General features: G+C 44.9%; 1 protein-coding gene across 4 annotated transcripts in view; it reads right to left on the bottom strand.

Annotated features, from left to right (window-relative positions):
* Nucleotides 1-3842: 3842 nt before the first annotated feature.
* The window catches only part of CNBD2 (cyclic nucleotide binding domain containing 2), a 61337-nt gene continuing 43442 nt past the window's right edge, over nt 3843-21737 (bottom strand). For 2 of the 4 annotated variants that reach the window (XM_070247601.1, XM_001501888.6), the window contains 4 exons: nt 19223-19400; nt 17185-17305; nt 9942-10105; nt 3843-4188 (listed from right to left, as the gene is read on the bottom strand). In XM_070247601.1, coding sequence (XP_070103702.1) covers nt 3870-4188; nt 9942-10105; nt 17185-17305; nt 19223-19400 — 782 coding nt within the window. In that variant the 3' untranslated portion in view covers nt 3843-3869. The remainder of the gene's footprint in view (nt 4189-9941; nt 10106-17184; nt 17306-19222; nt 19401-21737) is intronic. The other 2 variants (XM_070247602.1, XM_070247603.1) reach the window with 1 other exon arrangement.

The following is a 21737-nucleotide window of genomic DNA, read 5'->3' as shown; positions in this document are numbered from 1 at the left end:
AACAACCACCTGGTAGTCCAGTGAGCTCGGACAAGGCCTTTGCCTCTCTGGGCCTCAGCCTCCTCATCTGTCAAATGGGGATAATGCCACCTAGTTAGTTGCCAGGAAATATTTTCAGGGTAAGTGATAGCCTCTGTAGAGTGCCCCACGCAATGCCTGGCACACATCAGGCACTGACTACCTGGGCCCGAGTCCTTCTCCCTTATGCTGGATCACTGTGGGCTTCCTGACCCTTGGGTCTGTGCCCGGGTGGGCAGTGAGGATCTCTGTAGCACTGAAAACAGCTTGTTGCTAACAACAACAAGCTGTTGTGCCAAGAGGTGTCATATTTGCTCCTTCTGAATGAGCTTCTCTCTCACATAAATTCCAATTTGCCCCCGCTGCCTGATTCTGACTCCTGCTCCACATTGCAGAGTGCACGTGGGGGAGGGGAGGGAGGCTTGAGAACCAGGGCTCATTCCAAAGCTTTCAGCCGGGAAGCTAGGAGGCTCTCTCACACTTGCAAGCGACCACAAGCCCTCCTCACATGTCCCACTCATTCTTCTTTCTAACAGTGTACATTCACGCTTTGGTGACCTGCCTCTGCTCTCCCTCCAAGGCTCCCCCTTAATGGTTTTTAAAAAATTTTTAAATTTTTCCTTTTTCTCCAAAAGCCCTCTGGTACATAGTTGTGTATTTTTAGTTGTGGGTCCTTCTAGTTGTGGCATGTGGGACCCTGCCTCAGCATGGCCTGATGAGCGGTGCCATGTTCACACCCAGGATCCGAACCAGCGAAACCCTGGGCCACTGAAGCAGAGCACGTGAACTTAACCACTCGGCCACGGGGCCAGCCCCTGCCCCTTAATGTTGACATTAACCATGTCACAGACTTCAGCCAGGACCCTCCCACCCCCAGTCTCTCGGGGATGGCCTCCGTCACTGAGCATGAAGGCTCAGCCCTCCAAAGCCTTGGTTTCCTATTCCATTGAAGGGGGAAGAGAGTCTCTGGGTGGCCAAATTGATCTTGGTCAAAAAGGTGCTGATAACATCTAAGATGTGTCGAGCACTTACTTACTATGCACCAGGAACTTTACAGGTGTGCCCCGAATATAACTGGGCCTCGTGCTGCACACTCTCTGCTTGGTTACTGAATTCAAAGAAACCAGCAGTGCTGCATAAAACTGTAATTAAGAGCTATTCAAATGTTTACTTGGTTTCTCAAGAAAATGCCAAAGGAGAAAGACATTCTCAGTGTTCAGAAAAGCTCTTTGAAGACCTCTCTAGACATTCCTCATTCTCAAGTTCTTCTGTCTGTTACATAGCGGCATCAGGAAAAGCTTTGCTCTTTCTCTGTTCCCCCCAGGATTTCCCGAAGCCCAGCCCCCACATTCTCTCTCCCCACATAGCATCCTCACCTCCAGGTTCCTCTTCTAGTCTATTTTCTCACCCACCACTTTTCTAGAAAATATATTCTGTCTTCTATCCTGGAAGCTTCTTCTCTCACTTCCCAGGAAGCAGGACCCAGGGGTCTTGGTGAATACAATCCTCTACCTTGCTGTACATATACCACCTCTTTTAATCCTAATAGCTAGTAAGTGGCAGAGCTGGGATCTGAGCCCAAAAGTCATCAGACTCCACAGTCAGATGCTTAGCAAGATGACTGTTATATAATAAGTGCGCAATAAGCTTCTCTCCTTTCCTCTGGTCATGTCATGCCTGCTCAAGAACCTTCAAGGGCTCCCTATTGCCTACAGCAGGGCTCAGCAAACTATGGCCTATAGGCCAAATCTGGCCTTCCACTTGTTTTTGTAAATAAAGTTTTATTGGAACACTAATGTTCCTTTCACTATACAGAGTTGAATAGTTATAATACGGACCATATGGCCCACAAAACCTAAAATATTTATTATCTGGTCCTTCACAAAAAGAGTTTGCTGACCCTGGCCTAGAGTATAAGAGGGAAGAGTGACTGCCTCATCCTCCTTTGGGTCTGCTACAGAACCAATGCTTAATGAATACATTCCAAATGAATGAACAAGATCCACGTCATCTATACCATCATCTTAGAGCCTCAGCCCTAAATGCAAAGAGATCCCTAAATATAATCAGATACCCCAACTTGCCTGGTCCCAAAACAGTGCCACCTAGTCCCTATAGGTCACAGACAGCCCTTCCAGGACTGTTGCAGACTTCCCAGACTCCTTGACCCTCTGCAGCTATCAGGGAAGTCAAGACGCTTAAGTCCACAGCTTTACTAGCCTTTCACATCCATGCCCCCTTCTGATAGAAAAATTCCATACCTCTCCTTTGCTGTGCAACATGAAAACAGTTTTATTCTAAATTCAACAAAGAAAATTATAATGTTGAATAGGGTTTTCAAACTGTACTCACCTCTCACTTGTGAAAACCATTGATCTTGTCCAACTTGCTCATTCTGCCACTGGGGAAACTGTGGCGCAGGTAAAGGACTCGAGGTGTTCAAGGAGGTCCGGTGACACAGAGATAGAGCCAGGCTCTCCAGAGCTCCTGATGCCCAGCTCAGCGCTCAGGTGTTCCTCCAAGCCCACTCCTTGCCAGGGGAGGGGCAGGTGAGCCCAAACCGGGCTCTTGAGCTGCCACGGCCTCTACCAGGCCCCTCGGTGCTCTCAAAGCTAAACTATGGGACTTCTCAAGGGAGAGAGGTGATTTGGCCCCGGGTCTGTAGTACTGAGGCTGGAGGGAGACAGGAACCCCGAGTTCTAGGCCCAGTGCTACTAAGAAAGAGAGCTGGCCCAGGTCAGTGACAGGCGGCCAGAGATTCAGGATCCCCCAGAGGGACCAAGGAGGCCTCTTTTTTTTTTTTTTTTTTTTTTGAGGAAGATTAGCCCTGAGCTAACATCTGCTGCCAATCCTCAGCTTTTTGCTGAGTAAGACTGGCCCTGAGCTAACATCCGTGCCCATCTTCCTCTACTTTATACACAGGATGCCTACCACAGCATGGCTTTTGCCAAGTGGTGCCATGTCCGCACCTGCGATCTGAACCGGTGAACCCCGGGCTGCCAAAGCAGAACACGCGCACTTAACCACTGAGCCACCTGGCCGGCCTCGAGCCCTCGTTTAAGTCCAACCTAACACCTCCTCTTCTCATCCTTGACCTAGGAAGACTGCTCCTGTCATGCTGCCCATCTGTCTCTCTCCCCGGCTCCTTATGTTTCCTCCCAGTCACGCCTCACTTCAGTCTCTGGCAACGCCCTGTCAGTCTGATGAGGTGCTTGACAAGCATTGGCAAACCAGCAGCCTGTAGGCCCAACACAGCCCACGTGTGTGTTTGGTTTGCTTAACACAGTATCTCAAAAACAATTAGAATTAGTTGCTCACATTTTAAAACCAGTAGGAATCATCTAAAATATTGAGTTTCTTGGTTCTCTTGAAAAATCTAAAGACTGGCAGTACTGGGCCTGCATTATTTCCTGACATGGTATCAATTGCTAAGGAGCGGCTACTCCATTTGGATAGGGAATGTGAACACCAATCCCCAGCACTTCCTGTTACCTCCCCAGTCCCTTGCCATACTCCTTTAGATGACCCGGCAGGCCGTGGAAGGAATTTGAGTTTGCAACCCCAGTCTTGCTCACTTTGATCTGAGCCCCTCTGAGCCTCCCATCCATCTCGTCAGAGAAGAACTTCCCACCATGAGACCATCCCCAGTGATTAACCCCTCCACACCCAGCCTCCTGGCCAGCCACTCACTCCGCCCCACAAGTGTCAAGGGAGACAGTGACCCAGTTGCTGACCCCAAACAGCTCTCTGGACCCACAGCTCAACCCCCAGAAGCCCCCACTCCAAGCCCTACAACTCCCATGGTTGTCATTCAGGAAACATGGTTGCCAACCCAACATCCTTTATTGGTTCTAAAGAAGGAGCCCTGCATTCTTATACTGAGGCAGGAGTTCTTGGATTTTGTATCGGGGTGCTGTGATGGCTTGGACAATCCTAAGTGGGGGAAGGTATTTCTGGGGTGCCATAAAAATGGGATAATGAGGTTTAGTCTTCTTGTCGAAGCTACACAAATCCAGTACCAGAGACTTGGAGTTGAAGATCCCTTTCTTCTTGGGCCTGATTGGGGTGAATGGAGGATGTTGGCGAGGCTCCATCAGCAGCCGCATCAGGTCCTTCCGAAAGATATTCCAGCTGTTCTCCTTGAGGAACTTCTGGCACATATCTTCATCACTGAAGGTAAGGCACAGATGCTGAGGTTCCCACACCGCTCCTCCCTCTCCCCCTGCACCTCCAGTCTTGCCTCCTGCCACTCTTTCCAATCCCTAGCACAATGTGCTCCATCGCACCTCTGTGCCTTTTCCCACACTCTTCTCTCTGCCTCCTTTACCGTTCCACACTTCTTTCCACTTGACCTGCGCTGTTCCATGCAGTGGCCATGAGGCACATGTGGCTACTGAGTACCTGAAGTCTGGCCAGTCTGAATTATAGATGTGTTTTGAGTGAAAAATAAACACCAGATTTCAAAGACTTAGAACAAAAAACGAATGTAGAGTATCTCATTCATACATTTTATGTTGATTACATGTTGAAATGATATTTTAGATATACTGAATTTGATAAAATATATTATTAAAATTAATTTCACCCATTTCTTTTTATTTCTTATAATGTGGCTACCAAAAATTTTAAATTACATATGCAACCATTAGCCATCAGGGAAATGTAAATCAAAGCCACAATGAGATATCACTGATGCCCACTAGGATGACTGTAATTAAAAAGACAGATAATAACTAAATATTGATGAGGTTGTGGAGATACTGGAAGAAGGGTTCCAATACATTGCTGGTGGGAATGTAAACTGGTGCGGCCACTTTGGGAAACAGTCTGGCAGTTCCTCAAAAGGTTAAACAGTTAACTTATGACCCAGGAATTTCACTCCTAGGTATATACCCAAGAGAAATAAAAACACATGTCCACAAAAAACTTGCACAAGAATGTTCACAGCAGCACTATTCATAATAGCCAAAAAGTGGAAACAACCCAAACGTCCATCAACTGATGAATGGATAAAGTGTAGTATATACGTGCAATGGAATATTCTTTGACAATAAAAAGGAATGAAGTGCTGATACATGCCACAACGTGGATGAACCTTAGAAACATTATGCTAAGAAGCCAGTCACAAAAGACCACATATTGTATGATTCCATTTATATGAAATGTCCAGAATAGGCAAATCTGTAGAGACAGAAAGTACAGTGGTAGGTGCTTTGGACTGGTCTCGGTGCCCTGGCTCTACTCCGCCCCCTTCCCTCATAGCATGTGAGGGTGGGGAAATGGGGAGGAGTGGAATGGGCTCAGCACTTATTGGCTTATTTCCCTCTGAGACCACAGCAAGGAGAGGGCATGTTCAACTTCCACTGACTTGCCTGTACTCTCACCTAAGGAGGCAAGCCTAATAAATCACTAACAAATTAGAACATATTTCTGGCTAGATTATATTAACCAGGATAGTCAACTTTGATCCATAGAGATCAACTTAGTAAAAAACCCAGAGGTCAGAATGGGCCACAAGCTAGTCCTGTTGGTCTGTGCCCAAATCAGCTCCTACCAGCTCACAAGAGCTAATTATATACATCTCTTCTCAGCTCCGTGTTCAGTGACATAAGGTTGGTAGCTTGAAATTGGCCATGGTGGGAGTATGTACACAGCAGAAATTGGCAAACACTTCAAATCGAGATTACCTCCCACCTCCTAGAGAGCTGGTTGTTAAACATTCACCAACACACCACAGAACAGTCTCCATTTACAAAGTTCCATTAACTCCCAATTTCTTACATAATAAATGACAACATCATACAACTCTGACTTAGCGCTTACCATGTGCCAAGCACTTTACATTTGTTAACTCATTTAATCCTCACAACCACCCCATTTAACGAACGTGGAAATTAGGGCTCAAAGCGGCTAAGGGACTCCCCAAAACCCATAAGAGGGCAAGCATGTGATTACGGATTCTTAGGGGATGTTCTTTTCTTTTTGGACCCAGAGTCTAAGTTAAGACGGACAAGATTCCATGTTACCTCCTGATACTGATGGTCATATTGATTTCTAGTTTACTCTTTCACCAAACTGGGCAGCTCTTCTAAAGGGCTCAGCTTCCTACAGGGGTTCAGTTCCAGCCCCTGATGCCCTTAACCCCCACTCCCACCCACCCTGCTGGGCAATCCAGCACCAGATCACCCTCCATGCTTTGGTTTTTAGGCTCCTCTTCATTTTGGCCCCTGGAGATTCCCCTGCTATCTTGCGAGCTCAGTATTCATTATATTCCACATGGCACTCCTTGTGGTTTGTGGGGGAAAAGGTTTCAGGTTTCCACCCCATGGCACTCACAGGACAGGTGTCTCAGCCACTGACTGTGTGATCTTCCGGATGTCACGTCCCCTTTCCAGGGCCTCACAGTCTCAATTAAAACATGGAGGATTTGAGCTAGATAATGGATATGTTTTCTGCCTGTTTTAGCAGTCTAGAAAACCATGAGTTCAACAATTAATGAATAAGACCGAATTCTATCTGTCAGCATTATAGATGACTGCAACAAAGTGCTGACTGGGCAGCACAGATGTTGAGCACCCAAACATCCGCCACCTTCAAGTCTACACAAACCTTTTCTGAATTTCAGTTCTACAGACATTGACTGATACCCACCATGTGCCAGGCACTATGCAAGGAGCTAAGGCTCCTTAAATCCTTTTTTGAGTAGGTGGCTCTTAAATATTCATTTTCTATATTGGTAAGGACACAGGAATCAGGCAATTGCATCTTTGAACTGCATGGAACTACTACTGTTTCCCAACTTATTTTCTCACAAAACTGCCCCAATTTGGGCTGTATCTACATATTATCTATTCTGTAATTTACCAATGAATTTTCTTAAATCTACTTAGTTTCTTTTACTTAAATATTTACTTTGGCTTTGTTCTAAGCAATAAGATCTGTCAAATCATGGGTTTAGCGAGCTTGTCATTTTTCTTTCTCTTTTTTAAATTTTTTTCCTTGTCCCCAAAGCCCCCCAGTACATAGTTGTATGTTTTAGTTGTGGGTCCTTCTAGTTGTGGCATGTGGGATGCTGCCTCAGCATGGCATCTTAATGAGCGGTGCCAGGTCCGTGCCCAGATTCGAACCAGTGAAACCCTGGGCCACCAAAGTGGAGCGGGCGAACTTAACCTTGGCCACAGGGCCAGCCCTAAGCTTGTCATTTTTCCAATTCACACTAGAATGAATACATAGCTGGTAAAACTAAAAATATCTATCCATATACGACCTAAAATCATCTTTTAAACCTTCTGTGAAAATGTTCCAGACTTTGGGAAATACTAATCTAGTCTAATTTTCTTATTTTGTAGATTGGAGTGTGAAGCCTAGAGGAGGGGAAACAATTTGTCCAAGGCCCTACAGATCCACAGCAGATTCTTTCAGGGGCTCACTGGATATGGTAACTCCACAGATCTGCCTGCCTTCACACCTCCTCTTTCTCTACCACTGAAATCACTTGCCTCCTACGCCTGCCTGCAAAACCATGTCTGATCACAGTGTCACCACAAGAAAGGAAAAACGGGGGAGGATGCAAACTTGTATAATCAGTATGATCTCCATTATAAAACTTCATGTGCCTGAATGATAAATGCGTATTTGGCACATATCCAAGCGGTAAAAAAAAATACTAAAAGGAAATACACAAACCGCTAATTTGGGATCGTTGGAGGAATTGCAAATGGTTCCAGTTTTTGCCTTTTTAAATGTTCAGCATTTCCCAGTCTTCTGCAGTGCCAGTGCTCCATTCATTCAACATTTATGGAGCACCTGCTGTGTGCTGCATGCGGTACAGGTGCCAGAGTTGAAAGGCGATGAAGTCCTATCCCTGCCTTCGCGAGGCAATTACTCAAGGGCTGGGGAAAGAACTCTACAAACTACCCAACTCTGCACAGCTCTAATACCACGGAGCACGGTCAACAATAGAGCCGTGCAGAGAGTACACTTACAAGTGTACAGAAAGGGGTATTTATCCCAACCTGGGGTTGGTTAGGGAAGGTTTTCTGGAGAAGATGAATCTTAAAAACAAGCAGGAAAAAAAAAAGAGGGGCAGGATTAGGGGATGGCAGAAGGCCAGCACTGGCAAAGGCAAGTATGTAAAGGTCTAGGAGGCAAGCTGCCTGGCTGCTGGAGTGAACGAGACTCGGCAGGAAGTGCTGCAGGGGAGTCGAGGGGTCAGACTGTGAAGGGCCACCAACGTGGCTCTGAGTCTGCACTTTATCCGACAGGAGTGAGATACCACTGAAAGGTTTTAAGCAGGAGTTTAACATGGCCAGATTTGGGTTTTAGCCGGAGCACAGTGTGCAGAAAGGAACTGACAGGCGAGGAGGCTGAGGCTGGGGGACCAGTGGAAAGACTGTTGCAGGAATCTAGGCGGGGGGGCGAGGGAGTAGTGTCCCAAAGTGGAGGTTGGGGGGCATGCACCCAGGAAGGTGAATAAGATCCACCAGGGTGTGTGAAGAAAACTGTAGGACTTCATTTATATTCATCTTTGTCTTATTCTTTTTAAATGTCTATTTTTGTATGTTTATAATGTATATGATATATTAGTACAGTAATATATGGATATAATAAGTAAAAATAAATTAATATTTTATTTATATTACATACATATTCTGGGGTGTATACACTCAACATTTATTAGTAATAGAAGTGTGAGAGCAAAACAGTTTTGTGACCATTGGTCTGGGCAATAAATTAATTTTTACATACAAAATAAAGATTTTTCTTCACATTCTAAAAGTATTCACTCTGGAATATTTGGAAACTAGGCAAAAGTAAAAAGAAATCTTTTTATCTAATCTTTCAAGATAGATACTTATCTTTAAAAATTATAAAAGTAAGGGCCAGCCCCCTGGCCAAGTGGTTAAGTTCGTACACGCTCCACTTCAGCAGCCCAGAGTTTCGCCGGTTCGGATCCTGGGTGCGGACATGGCACCGCTCGTCAGGCCACGCTGAGGCGGCATCCCACAGAGCACAACCAGAGGCACTCACAACTAGAATATACAACTATGTACTGGGGGACTCTGGGGAGAAGAAGAAAAAACAAAAACAGGAGACTGGCAACAGATGTTAAGTTAGCTCAGGTGCCAATCTTTTAAAAAAAAATTATAAAAGTAATATATCATCATTACCAAAAGTTTGGAGAATGAAAAAAAACCTACTTGGAATGTCACTACCCTGACAACAACTTGTAAAAAAACATATCTTTTCTCCCTCATTATAAAAGCAATGCACGCTCATTGCAAAAACAAACATGAGAGGAATACATAAGTAGAAAGTCCCTTTTAGTCTTACCTTTCAGTGAGAGTAACTATTACAAATCCGGGGAGATCACAGCTATTATCATTTTTGCTTATTTCCTTCTAGATTTTTCTCGTGTGTTTTACAAAGGTATAGTCATAGTATATTCAGAATTTTGTACCCTGTCCTTTTCATTATCATTATATCACCCATTTTATCCTCCTGCTATAAAGCCATTAAACTTAGGATTTTTTAATAAAACAGTTATGTTCTATCAAGGGAATGTACCACAATTTTCTAAATCATCCCCTTAGTGTGACACATGTGGGTGGTGGCGGTATTGTTCTCTCTGTTATGAATATGGCTGCTATAAACATCTTAATGCATGTAGCTTTCCCTATAATTTAGTTATATAAAGATAAATTCACAGGTGGACCATTGCTTCAAAGGGTAGGAACAGTTTTATGGCCCTTGAAACACAATGCTAAAGTTATTATCAAAAGGATTGAGCCAATTTAGAGTGTACCCCCACCGACCAGTTTCATTCCACCCTTGTCAGCATTAGGTATTACCTTTTTTTTCTTTTACTAAAATAACAGTTGTTCACTGATCTGGTGGGACGTGCGCACATTTCCAGCACTAACCTGGGGTACTTGATATTGAACCTGGACAACTTCTCTGCTATCTCACTGTCAATCAGCTCACGAAATTTTTTTTTCCCCATCCGTATCATCTCAGTTCCCAGGCTCATGAGGATCAAGGGCCGCCTGTCATGTTGGTCCTCTGGGAGAAGGATCTGGTGAAGGCCCTAGAGAAAAAAAGTTCCAGGAGGTTCAAGCTCAGAGACCATCCACTTCTACCAGCAGATTTTCTAGATGGGCAAGATGAGGTTCCAAACAGGAGGTGAATCTCTCTGGGGTCATTCAGCAAGTGATGGGGAGAAGTCCAGGGCTCCTTTGCAACATGACATCGAAGTCCTCTGACTCCTTGAGTTAGAAGGGCCCTTCAGGCACTCTGTCCATTGTCCCAGCTCCACGAAGCAGGTTCTCCAAGACTGACACTCACAGTCGCTCTCCAGGGGACAGCATTTTACAAGTTTTCCTCAAGTACAATCTCATCTCTTCTTCGGGCCAAGTAAGCCATTTTCTCCCCTTTAGAACTACGACAAAAATCAAACACCTAGTCCTCCTCTTTCAGATCTTCCCTTTTGCAGCCACCAACACCCTCCCCCATCCCTTTCAGCAGGTCATCCTTTTCTTTGCTCATAAATGCATGTCCCCACTGTGCCTCTGTTCCTTCTCCATCCCTCACAGACGTTTGGAGCCACTGGCCTCCTTGCTGCAGCTCCAGTTGCCCCTCTGGCTCCCTGGTGTGGATTCCTATTTGGTTACATCTGGAAGGGAGATGGAAATCAACAGGCGAACCTGCTTGTTTTACAGACAGTGTCACCCCCTTTTTAAGGAGACACTCTGAGACGGCCAAGGCCAGGACTAGCACCTGTGTTGCTGAACTGCCAAGGCAGTGCTCACTCCTCAGCCTCTCAACTGTTAATTAAGACTCAGGCAAGGAAGGACGGGGAGGTCAGTGGCCCGAGAGCCTACAATGCCCAGCTGTCTTGGGTTTAAGAAGAAACGGGGCTATAAACTCAGAGGTCTGCTCCGTGGAGGCCACGTGGGATGGGGAATAATCCTGGCTTCAGGAGGAAGATCCACATGTTTACTTATTACATGGCTTTGGCAAGTTGTACCTCTCTGGGCCACTGTTTGCTCACCTGTGAACCGGAGGTAAGAATACCTGCCCCACGTGTCTCTGAATCCAACGGGAGACAGGAAGTGGGATTTGGAACAGCAGCCCCACCCCCACCCCCTTTGGGTTCCAGACCTTGAAGTATGACCATCTGCAAGTTCGTTGGTGCTCTGGGCCCTGACCTTGTCTCTCCTTGGTAAGACTGGAATGGAGACATGTTATCTTTCTTATGATGCTATTGAAGGTCCAGACAAGATGGTGTGTGAGAGGACACTCTCGGAGACATGAAGCACCTCACCCATCAGCCATGCTCAGTGCAGTGAGCATGAAGGCCCTTCCACCAGTGCCAGGCCTTGCACAGAAACCAGAATCGCTGCCCTTTAGCCAGCTCTCACTGTGTGGCAGAAATATATATACAAATTTAATCCTCACAACCACCCTAGGATTTAGGGATTATCATCCTCAGATGTGGAAAATGAGGTTCAGAAAAGGAAATTTACTTGTTGAATGTCATGTATCTTATAATTAAAATAACAATGAAAACAATAACAGTGATGATATGATGATGGTGATGATAATACCAACTAATGTTTACTATCATTCACTAAATTCCAGCTCCTCTTGTAGTTTTCATGTATATTAACTCCTGCACCCCTCACAGTAACCCCATGAAGTGGGTCCTATTGTTATCCTCGTTTTACAGAGGACACTGCTGAGGTTAAGAAACTTGTCCAACATCACACAGCATGCAAGAAATAAAGCTATAAAGGATTTGAACCCAGGGGGTCTGTCTTCAGAGTCCATGCTTTTAACTACACAATGAGGAAACTGAGGCACAAAGAGGTGTAACTTGCCCTAGATAACAACACAGAAAGTGGTGGAGCCAGGATGTGAACCGAGCCATCTGTTCAGGGCTCACTGAGCACAGCACTGTCAGCAGGCATTCTCATCCACCTCCAATCCACTCCTCACACCTGCCGGGGTCCGGGCCCTTCTCTGCCTATACCCTTCAAATAGCTTCCCCAAGCACCCAGGCTAAAATAAAACTCCTCATTGTGGCCCCAAGGCCTGGGCTATCTCACCCTGCCTGGCTCTCCAGCCTGGCCTCACACCACCCTCTGCCTTGTTCACTCTGTTCCAGCCATGCTGCCCTCCCTTTCAGTCCTCTCAACACACCAAGCTCCTTCTGGCCTCAGACTTTGAAGTTCCTGTTTCTCTGTGTGGAACACTCTTCCCCCCAGGTTGTCCATAGCTTGTTCTTTTTGTCACTCAGGTCTCAGCTTAAAACATCACCTCCTCAGAGCAGACTACCTTGACCACCCTGTTTAAGAAGCCTGCCCCCCAACCCAGCTTTCTATTCCTTTTCTAACAGCAATTTGCAACTTTCTATATGTTTGCTAATTTATCTGTTTATTGTCTGTCCTCAGACTAGATCGTAAGCCCCACGAGGGCAGGAATAATGTCAGTTTACTTGCCTACACTGGCACTTTGGGCCACGCTTGGAACTGGTAGATGCTTAGAAAATATCTACTGAATGAATGTACAAATGGAGTCACAGAACATCAGAGTTGGCAGCTCACCCAGGTGAATTTCCTCATTTTCTCACAGATTCAGAGAGGTAAAGTGATTTGCCCAAGGCCACACAGCTAGCTAATTAGAAGCAAAAAAATGAGGATAATGCTCCCCACTCCCCCACATCTGTCATCTTCCTTCTGCCCTGCCATGGCTCTGGCCTGTCCAGTCTTGACCATCTCTGAGGCCTCAGGCTGCCTGTTCCCTGGAGAAGCTGGTTTCCCGACACCTCCTGGCTCAGAACACAGGTCTCGGTACTCCAGGCCCCAACCTCTGCTGTTTCCAGGGCTGACCCAGCTTCACACTCCTGCTCCCAAGGATGGGGAAAATGTGACCTCCTACCTTCTGGTAGGTGAATACAGTCACAGCTGTTACCACTCATTCTCCTAATGAAGCCAGGGCCTTGAAAGCAAGGACAACAGAGGTTTACCAAAGGCGTCACAGAGACATCCACAGGCATTTTCTTCAAAGCGGTCATATTAAGGAATATTCATGGGGGGCCTTCTGTGCGTTGGGCCCTGTGTGGTAAATGAGGCAGCCTGGTCCTTGCTCTGAGCCCTGACCCAAAGCCTTCCAGGACTTCCTAGAGAATCATGTCCAAGGTCCCTCTTCCAGCATTGCAGGCCCTCCACAATACAGACCCTGTTCTTGTTCCAGCTTACACAGCCTCTGCTCCTGTCACCATCTGCCAAACTGGGCAATGCCTTTCTGCCCTCTGGTGCCTCCATTCCGCCCAGAATGCCAAGCGACCCCAGCTCCGCTGCCTTGTAATGCGCGAGGCTGCATTCACGGCCTGGTGCCCGGGCCTCAGGCGCCCTGTGTTCAGTTCCGCGCACCTCACTCTGAAGCACTGACACACTGCAGTGAAGCTGACAGTGAGAAGGTCTGGAAACCACGTCACATGAAGACTCTCTGAAGGAACCGAGGATGTTTTCCCTGAGTAAGAAAATAACTAATGGGGCATTGGCACTGTGCTGTCTCCATAAATGTTGAATGAAAAACAAAACGACATTCTTTACATACCTAAGAGGCCATCACACGGCAAGGAAGCTGATGTCTTCTGTTTTGTTCTTGTGGGGTAGGGGAGTGGGAGGGGAGGAACTCATTAAAAGTTGCAGGAGACAGAGTTTTACTGAACAAAAGGAAGAGTTTCCTAAGAGATTGAAAATAGTCAATCAGCCTTGACGGAGAGCTATGCCAGGGGCTGGAGCTCCTAGACAGTGCTGGGCTGACCTCCTGCCTCTGAAGACTCTCAGTCTGGGGGGACAGGAGCATCAAGAGCCCACCGCAACACAGGTGGGAGGGACATGAAGAGGAGCCTGGAGATGCTGTAACTGAGGAACAGGAGAAAGGGCACGGCGAAGGAGAAGCTTCCTCAAGGAGGATGACCACACACAGGACTTCAGAAGACAGCTCCTCCCCGGGCAGACTGAGGCCCACTGCTGCTCACCAGAAAGCCCTCACACCCTCTCCATCCTGCTCACCCTGCCACCTAGCTCCAGCACCTATCACCCAGTTCCCACTATGATCAACTCATGGCCAAACTTGTTTCATCCATACATCCCCCTCCACTATTGGATAATTATTTTTTTAACAGACTATATTTTTTAGAACAGCTTTAGACTTACAGAAAAATTGAGAAGATTGTACAGAGTTCCCATATACCCCACGCCCAGTTTCCCGTTATTAACATCTTACATTAGTATGATAACTTTGTTACAATTAACCAATATTGATACATTACTACTATTGACTGAAGTCAATGAGTTATTTAGATTTCTTGTTTTACCCAATGTCCTTTTCACACAGTGTCTAATTACATTTAATTGTTGTATCTTCTTAGGCGCCTCTTGGCTGTAGCGGTTTCTCAGACTTCCCTTCTTTATGATGGCCTTGACAGTTTTGAGACTGTCATGTTATTTTGTAGGATGCCCCTCTATGGACTTTGTCTGATGTTTTTCTCATGATTCGACTGGGGTTATGGGTTACTGGGAGGAAGACCATAGGCAAAGTACCATTTTCATCATGTCATATCAAGGGGACACACTATCAACATGATTTATTACTGCCGACATTGGCCTTGATCACCTAGTTGAGGTAGTGTTTCTCAGGTGTCTCCACTGTGAAGTTACTCTTTTCCCCCCCTTTCCACACTGTGCAATTTGGAAGGAAGTCATTACGTGCAGCCCACACCTAAGAGGTGGGGAATTACACCTCCTCTCCTTTAGGGCAGAGGATCTACGTAAATTATTTGGAATTCTTCTGCTTGGGAGATTTGTCTCCTCTCCCCCATTTATTAACTTATTCATTATTTATTCATTTATATCAGTATGCACTCATGGATGTTTATTTTATACTTTGGGTTATAATCCAGGACTGCTTTATTTTGTTGCTCAAATTGTCCCAGGTTTGGCCACTGGGAGCTCTTTCAGTTGGCTCTTGTGTCTCTTTGATATGCCCCCGTCAATATAGTTTTTTTCGCCCAACACTTCCTTACTTTCCTCCAGGATCATCTTGCATATTTCCACAGACCTAAAGTCAATTATTTCCAAGGAGTCATTGTTTTTTTTATTGACGAATTGTATTAGAAACCAAGTTCGGGGTGCTACATGTGCTCTTTGCTACTGGAGTATCATTTCTTTTAGGCCCTGTCACCTGACAGAGAAAAAGATATATGCATATCTATATGTCTATATGCAAGCATCTGTATCTATATTAAGCTATACACATGAATTCACATTGATGTCTTCAACTCTAATCCATTAGCACATGGGTCATTCTAACCTCCTCCCCTTGTTTATCTGTAAACTTCCACTCCAATGGTGAGAAACCTAGCTCCTACCATCTGCCATTCACTTACTTAATTGATCCATTTCAGTAGACATGTATAGCAGTATCGTATTTAATCCACACACCCATGGGAAACAATTTTATCAGCTAGAATACAATGCTCATGTGCAGTTCCTTTTGCTTTTAGTCTTACAGATTCCACTCATCTCCAAAGTTACTTCAGCCAGCATCTTTTTCTCCCAACCTCTTTATTGAGATTGTTCCATACACTTGTAATATAATTAGATCCTCTTGTCATAGTCTGCATTCCTTCCTGGGATCCCCAACTTCCTAAATAATTTTTTCATTTTCACAAATTGCACACATTAAGGTTCATTCTTTGTCCTGTCAAGTTCCATGGGTTTTGACAAACACTTAATGTTTTGCATCCACCATTACAGTATTATACAAAATAATTTTTGTGCCCTAAAAACCCTCTACGCTTTAGCTATTTATCCCTCCCCCTAAACTTCAAACCTCTGGTAATCACTGATCATTTTACTACCTCCATATTTTTGCCTTTTCCAGAATGTCATACAATTGGAATCATATAATACTTAACCTTTTCATATTGACTTCTTTCACTTACAAATATTCACTTAAGGTTCCTCCATGTCTTTTCATGGCTTGCTAACTCATTTCTTTTTATTGCTGAATAATATTTCATTGTATGGATTTAACAGTTTGTTTACATTCACCTTTCCATAAAAATTTTAGCATCAGTTTGTCAATAAACACAAAATAATTTGCCAGGATTTTGACTGGGATTGCACAGAACCTATACACCAAGTTGGGAAGAACTGATATGTTAATAATATTGAGTCTTCTAATTCGTGAACATAGAATATTTCTCCATTTATTTAAATCTTCTTTGAATTCTTTCATTATGTTACATAATTTTTTGCATATAGATCCTGAACATACTTTGTTAGATTTATACCTGAGTATTTCATTTTTCGGTGCCATTGTAAATGGCACTGTGTGTTTAATTTCAAATTCCAATTGTTCATTGCCTTATACCCTCTAACTTGCTGTAATCATTTATTAGCTTCAGGAGTTTTCCTTTTTCTTTTTTGGAATTGTCTACATTGACAATCATGTCATCTGTAAAGAAAGTTTAATTTCTTCCTTCTCAATCTGTATACGTTTTATTTCCTTTTCTTGTCTTAACGCACTAGCTAGGACTTGCAGTACAATGCTGAACAGGAGTGGCAAGAGGAGACATTCTTGCCTTGTTCCTGAATTATTTTAAAGCAAGTCCCAGATGTCATATCCTTTTATCTATAAATATTTTGACATGTATCTCCTACATATAAGAACTCTTAAATAACCACAAGACCATTATTATATCTTTAAAAAACATCAATATTCCTTAGGATCACCAACTACAGAGCAGGATATTTTTTTTTTTTTTTTTTTTTTAAAGATTTTATTTTTTCCTTTTTCTCCCCAAAGACCCCCGGTACATAGTTGTGTATTCTTCGTTGTGGGTTCTTCTAGTTGTGGCATGTGGGACGCTGCCTCAGCATGGTCTGACGAGCAGTGCCATGTCCGCACCCAGGATTCGAACCAACGAAACACTGGGCCGCCTGCAGCGGAGCGCGCGAACTTAACCACTCGGCCACGGGGCCAGCCCCCAGAGCAGGATATTTTTAAACCCTTACTCTCATTACTTAACACTCCCGAGCCCACCATGTGACTTATCCACTGTACGGTGGACAAGGTTCCCCGCACACTTACCACGATTTCCCCTTGCTCCACTGTGTGAATCTTCATGTAGGCCCCCACTGCAGCCTCACTGGGGAGATCACCATACTTGGTATTGAACATGGAACATTCAATCGGATGAGGCCACCTGGATCTGAAATTTGACAACTTGTTAAAGAGAACTCATTTGTCACCTAGCCAGTCCGTGAGGCCCTGGATAACCAGCCCCCACTCTACTGCATATTGAAGTCTCCCCTCCCTTCTCCCAGAAGGTGAGAAAATGCAAAATCAAACCCTGGGAGAGACTGTTTCAGGACGTGCAGAAGTTTAATAGGGAGGAGACAGAAGAGAAGGAGCTAGGACCCCTTTAAACACCTGAGGCTGTTATGTGCTGAGCCAGGCCCGCTGGGTGAGAAGTCCAGGCTGGCTGACAACATGAGGAAGGAATTTCTAAGTCAGAGCCGTCCGAAAATGGAACAGACTGCTTTGACAAAGAGTAAGCTCTGTGCCCCTGGGGATAGAGCGGAGGTTGTGGCTCTTCTTCTTGACAGGAGAGCAGAGAAGAGATGGCTTTGTTTGTTTGCTTACAAAGACAGGTTTCCCTGGGCGGCCTGTGGACTGTACTTTGTTCATGCTGGAGTTACTTTTACACAGGCAATCCTATTGTTCTTTCTTTGGTCTCGGGCTAGGTAGAAGGAAGAGACAGGCTATGCTGTCTGGATTACAGGCAGGGAAAAGGTTATCTATCAGGTGAGAATATAGCTGGACTCACCCAACACATAAACCAGGCAGGCTTCCATTCCCACCCCCAGCCAAGTACATGAGTGCACATGCCACATGTCTTTTATTTTTCACTTCTGAGTCCAACCTGTCCCTTCTCTGTTACTGATTCACAGCAGAGAAATTGTGTCTGTTCCATCTCTACCTTCAGGAGAACTGGGATTGGGATTTCAAGCACTGGATCCCTTGGAAAGACTATCCATCAGAGGAAGAAACAACTCAGAAGTCATGGGATGCTCATGATGGAGGCAAGCAGCTGGAAATGTTAACAAAGGACTCAAGTGAAGTGGCACTTAGGGCAATACGGAGATTGCAACACTGATGCCATTATTAGTATCACTGTGCTATTTTTATTTCATCTTAAATTGGGGGAGGGAAGTGTTATGCTGCTCTGGGTGCAGCATTGAGCTGCCTCTAGGCTGGTGCCCAGTTTCCTCTCTGGGAAAACCAAAAGCGCAGCCCTCATGCATCCAGCTTGTTCTCATTGTGACAGGCGACAGTCGTAGCAGATAACAAGACTGGGCGCTAACAAGCTGCTCAGGTTTCAATCCTGACTCTGCCACTTCCCGCCTGTGTGACCTCAAACAAGTAACTTAATTTCTCTCTGTACCTTGGTTTTCTCACCTGAAAAACGGGAGTGATAATAGCAGTACTTACCTCGTAGGGCTATTGAGAGGATTACATTGGATAATCCAGTACGAGGCACAGAGTATTCCATAAGTGTGAGCTATAATTATCATGATCTCACTTAATTACTGGCTTGCAACAACCCCAAAACTTAGATACTATTATCTACAGACAAGGAAAGGAAGTTTGAGAGAGGTCAAGTCCCTTGCTCAGGGACACAGAGCTAAAATAAGTGGTCAAGCAGGATTTGAACCTGGGTTGAACTGACTCCAAAACCTAGGCTCTTATCTCCTGCCTCCCTTAAATGGGTAGCATTTTCCGAAGAGGTTCAGAGTCAAAAAGGGCCAGTGACACACAGACAGACTATGAGAGTCAGAAGATCTGTCCTGCCTCTTCTTTCTCAAATAGGTTCCCTGAGAAAGCAAGTAGCCGACCACCTCCAGTGGCCCTGTGAGTGCGAGGCAGAGAGGGCAGCTCCTGGATATCAGACCTAGGACCTCTCCAGGCTGCCTTCCAGACACACACCCCCCCTCAACCTTTGGGGCTGAGCCATGCCTGCTACCTCCGGCCCCTCCCTGGCATCCCTGACATTTTTGCCCTGTAAGTTACATCCCCGTTTTCAACCAGAATCTGGACCTTTCTATCTGGCAAGAGCTAAGCTTACTTGATCTTGGGGCCCAAGGTCTTTGGGAGACTATTTCCTGAGGTTTTAGTCTTGTTATTGCAACTCGTCCCCTGTTGCTCCCAGGCTTTCTGGAGATGCAGAAGCTTCAGAGAGCTAAAGTCCTGTACAGGATATGATTTGATCTGGAACTCCTTAAATCTCTCCACAGGAGAAGGTTCTGTTAGAGAAAGCACAGGAAAACACATGACTGGGTCTTTGCATACACGAGGACTGTGGTGACGGTGGTTGGAGGTATAGCATAGTCACCTGCCTGGCTTGTCTGGTGCATGGAGGAATTAAGAAAAACAGAAAAGAAAAACACTGGCTTCCATGCATTGTCCCCTGTGCCAGGCCCAGAGCTAGAGTCTTTATGTCCATTACACCCAGACGTGTGTCATTGGCCTCATTTGAGAGAGAAAAAGAGCAGCAGAGAGTCTGAGTCGCCCAGGAAAGGGCTGGAGCTTGGATCTGAACTCAGGTCCATCCGATTCAAAGCTCATGTCTCTCCATTGACAGAGCACACTTACCTGGGCCTTCAAACTGGGATTGGGGTCAGGGGAAGCAATAAAAGACAAATAGATGATCAGCCCTAGAACCTTGGACAAGTCACATAATCTCTTGGAGTCTGTGTAGGACTATCAAAAGAATTACAGAGAAAGTACGTTCGGCGCCCAGCACAGCGTCCGGCATGTAATAGGCCCTCTATGGAGTTACGAACAAGGTCTCCAAGAGAATGCTACTAGAAATAAAAGGGAGTAAACCAACTACTCAAAAACACTATGCTGAGTGAAAAGATCCAGACACAAGAGTACGCACTGTGTGATTCCATTTATATGAAACCCTAGGAAAGACAAATCTAACCTATAGTGATAGACAGAAGATGGGTTGTTGCCTAGGGCCAGGGATGAAGGGTAAGGAATGACTACAAAGAGGCACAGGGAACTTTTTGGGGTGATGAAAGTGTTCTATAACTTGACTGTGGTGGTTAGAAAGATGTAAGTTTGTCAAAATTCATTGAACTACACATTTAAAATGCATGCATTTTATCGTATAAAAATTAAACATCAATAATGTTGATTTTAAAAATAGATCTCTAGTGTTAGAATCAATTGTTAAAATTAATATTAATAGAAATAAATCCAGACTCTACAAGGAGTAGGCCCGGATGAACAGAGCACATATAAAAAGCCCTGAGAAAAGTTTTTGAAAGGCTTTTTTGGCAGTATCTATCAATATTTTAAATGTGCATAGCCAGTATGCACTGGATCAAGTAATTGATCCGGTAATTCTAAGAATTTATCCAGTATGTTCCCGGGGCTGGCCCGGCGGTGCAGCAGTTAAGTGCGCATGTTCCGCTTCGGTGGAAACGATTTTTCACAAGGGTGCCAAGACCATTCAATAGGGAAAGGACAGTGTTTTCAACAAATAGTGCTGGGAAAACTGGACATCCACACGCAAAAGAATGAATTTGGACCCTTACCTAACACCCTATATAAAAATTAACTCAAAATGGATTGAAGACCTAAAGGTAAACCCAGAACTATAAAACTCTTCTAAGAAAACACAGGGCAAAAGCTTCACAGCACTGGATTCGGCAATGATCTCCTGAATATATATCAAAGGCACAGGCAACAAAAGAAAACATACACAAATTGGACTTCACGAAAATTTTAAAGATTTGTGCATCAAAAGACAATACCAACAGGGTAAAAAGGCAATGCAAAGAAGGGGATAAAATATTTGCAGATCATAAATCTGATAAGGGATTAACAACCAGAATACATAGAAAATTCCCAAAACTTAACAAAAGACCAAACAACTGGATTTAAAAATGGGCAAAGGACTTGCATAGACTTTTCTCCAAAGATATACAAATGGCCAATAAGCACATAAAAAGATGTTTAACATCACTAATCATTAGGCAAATGCAAATCAAAACTATAATAAGATACTACCTCATACTTATTAGAGTGGATACCATTTAAAAAAAAAAACAACAGGGGCCGGCCTCGTGGCGCAGCAGTCAAATGCGCACGTTTCACTTTGGTGGCCCAGGGTTCGCCGGTTCAGATCCCGGGTGTGCATATGACACCAATTGGCAAGCCATACTGTGGTAGGCGTCCCACATATAAAATAGAGGAAGATGGGCATGGATGTTAGCTCAGGGCCAGTCTTCCTCAACAAAAAGAGGAGGATTGGTGGCAGACGTTAGCTGAGGGCTAATCTTCCTCAAAAAAAAAAAAAGAAAAGAAAAGAACAAATGTTGCTGAGGATCTGGAGGAATTGGAAGCCCTGTGCACTACTGGTGGGAATATAAAATGATATAGCAGCTGTGGCAAACAGTATGGCAATTCCTTAAAAAATTAAAAATAGAGGGGCTGGCCCCGTGGCCGAGTGGTTAAGTTCGCGCGCTCCGCTGCAGGCGGCCCAGTGTTTCGTTGGTTCGAATCCTGGACGCGGACATGGCACTGCTCATCAAGCCACGCTGAGGCAGCGTCCCACATGCCACAACTAG

Source organism: Equus caballus, chromosome 22, assembly GCF_041296265.1.
Source record: "Equus caballus isolate H_3958 breed thoroughbred chromosome 22, TB-T2T, whole genome shotgun sequence".
In the NCBI taxonomy this organism is placed as follows: Eukaryota; Metazoa; Chordata; class Mammalia; order Perissodactyla; family Equidae; genus Equus; species Equus caballus.
This window is presented reverse-complemented; position numbering and strand designations above follow the sequence as displayed.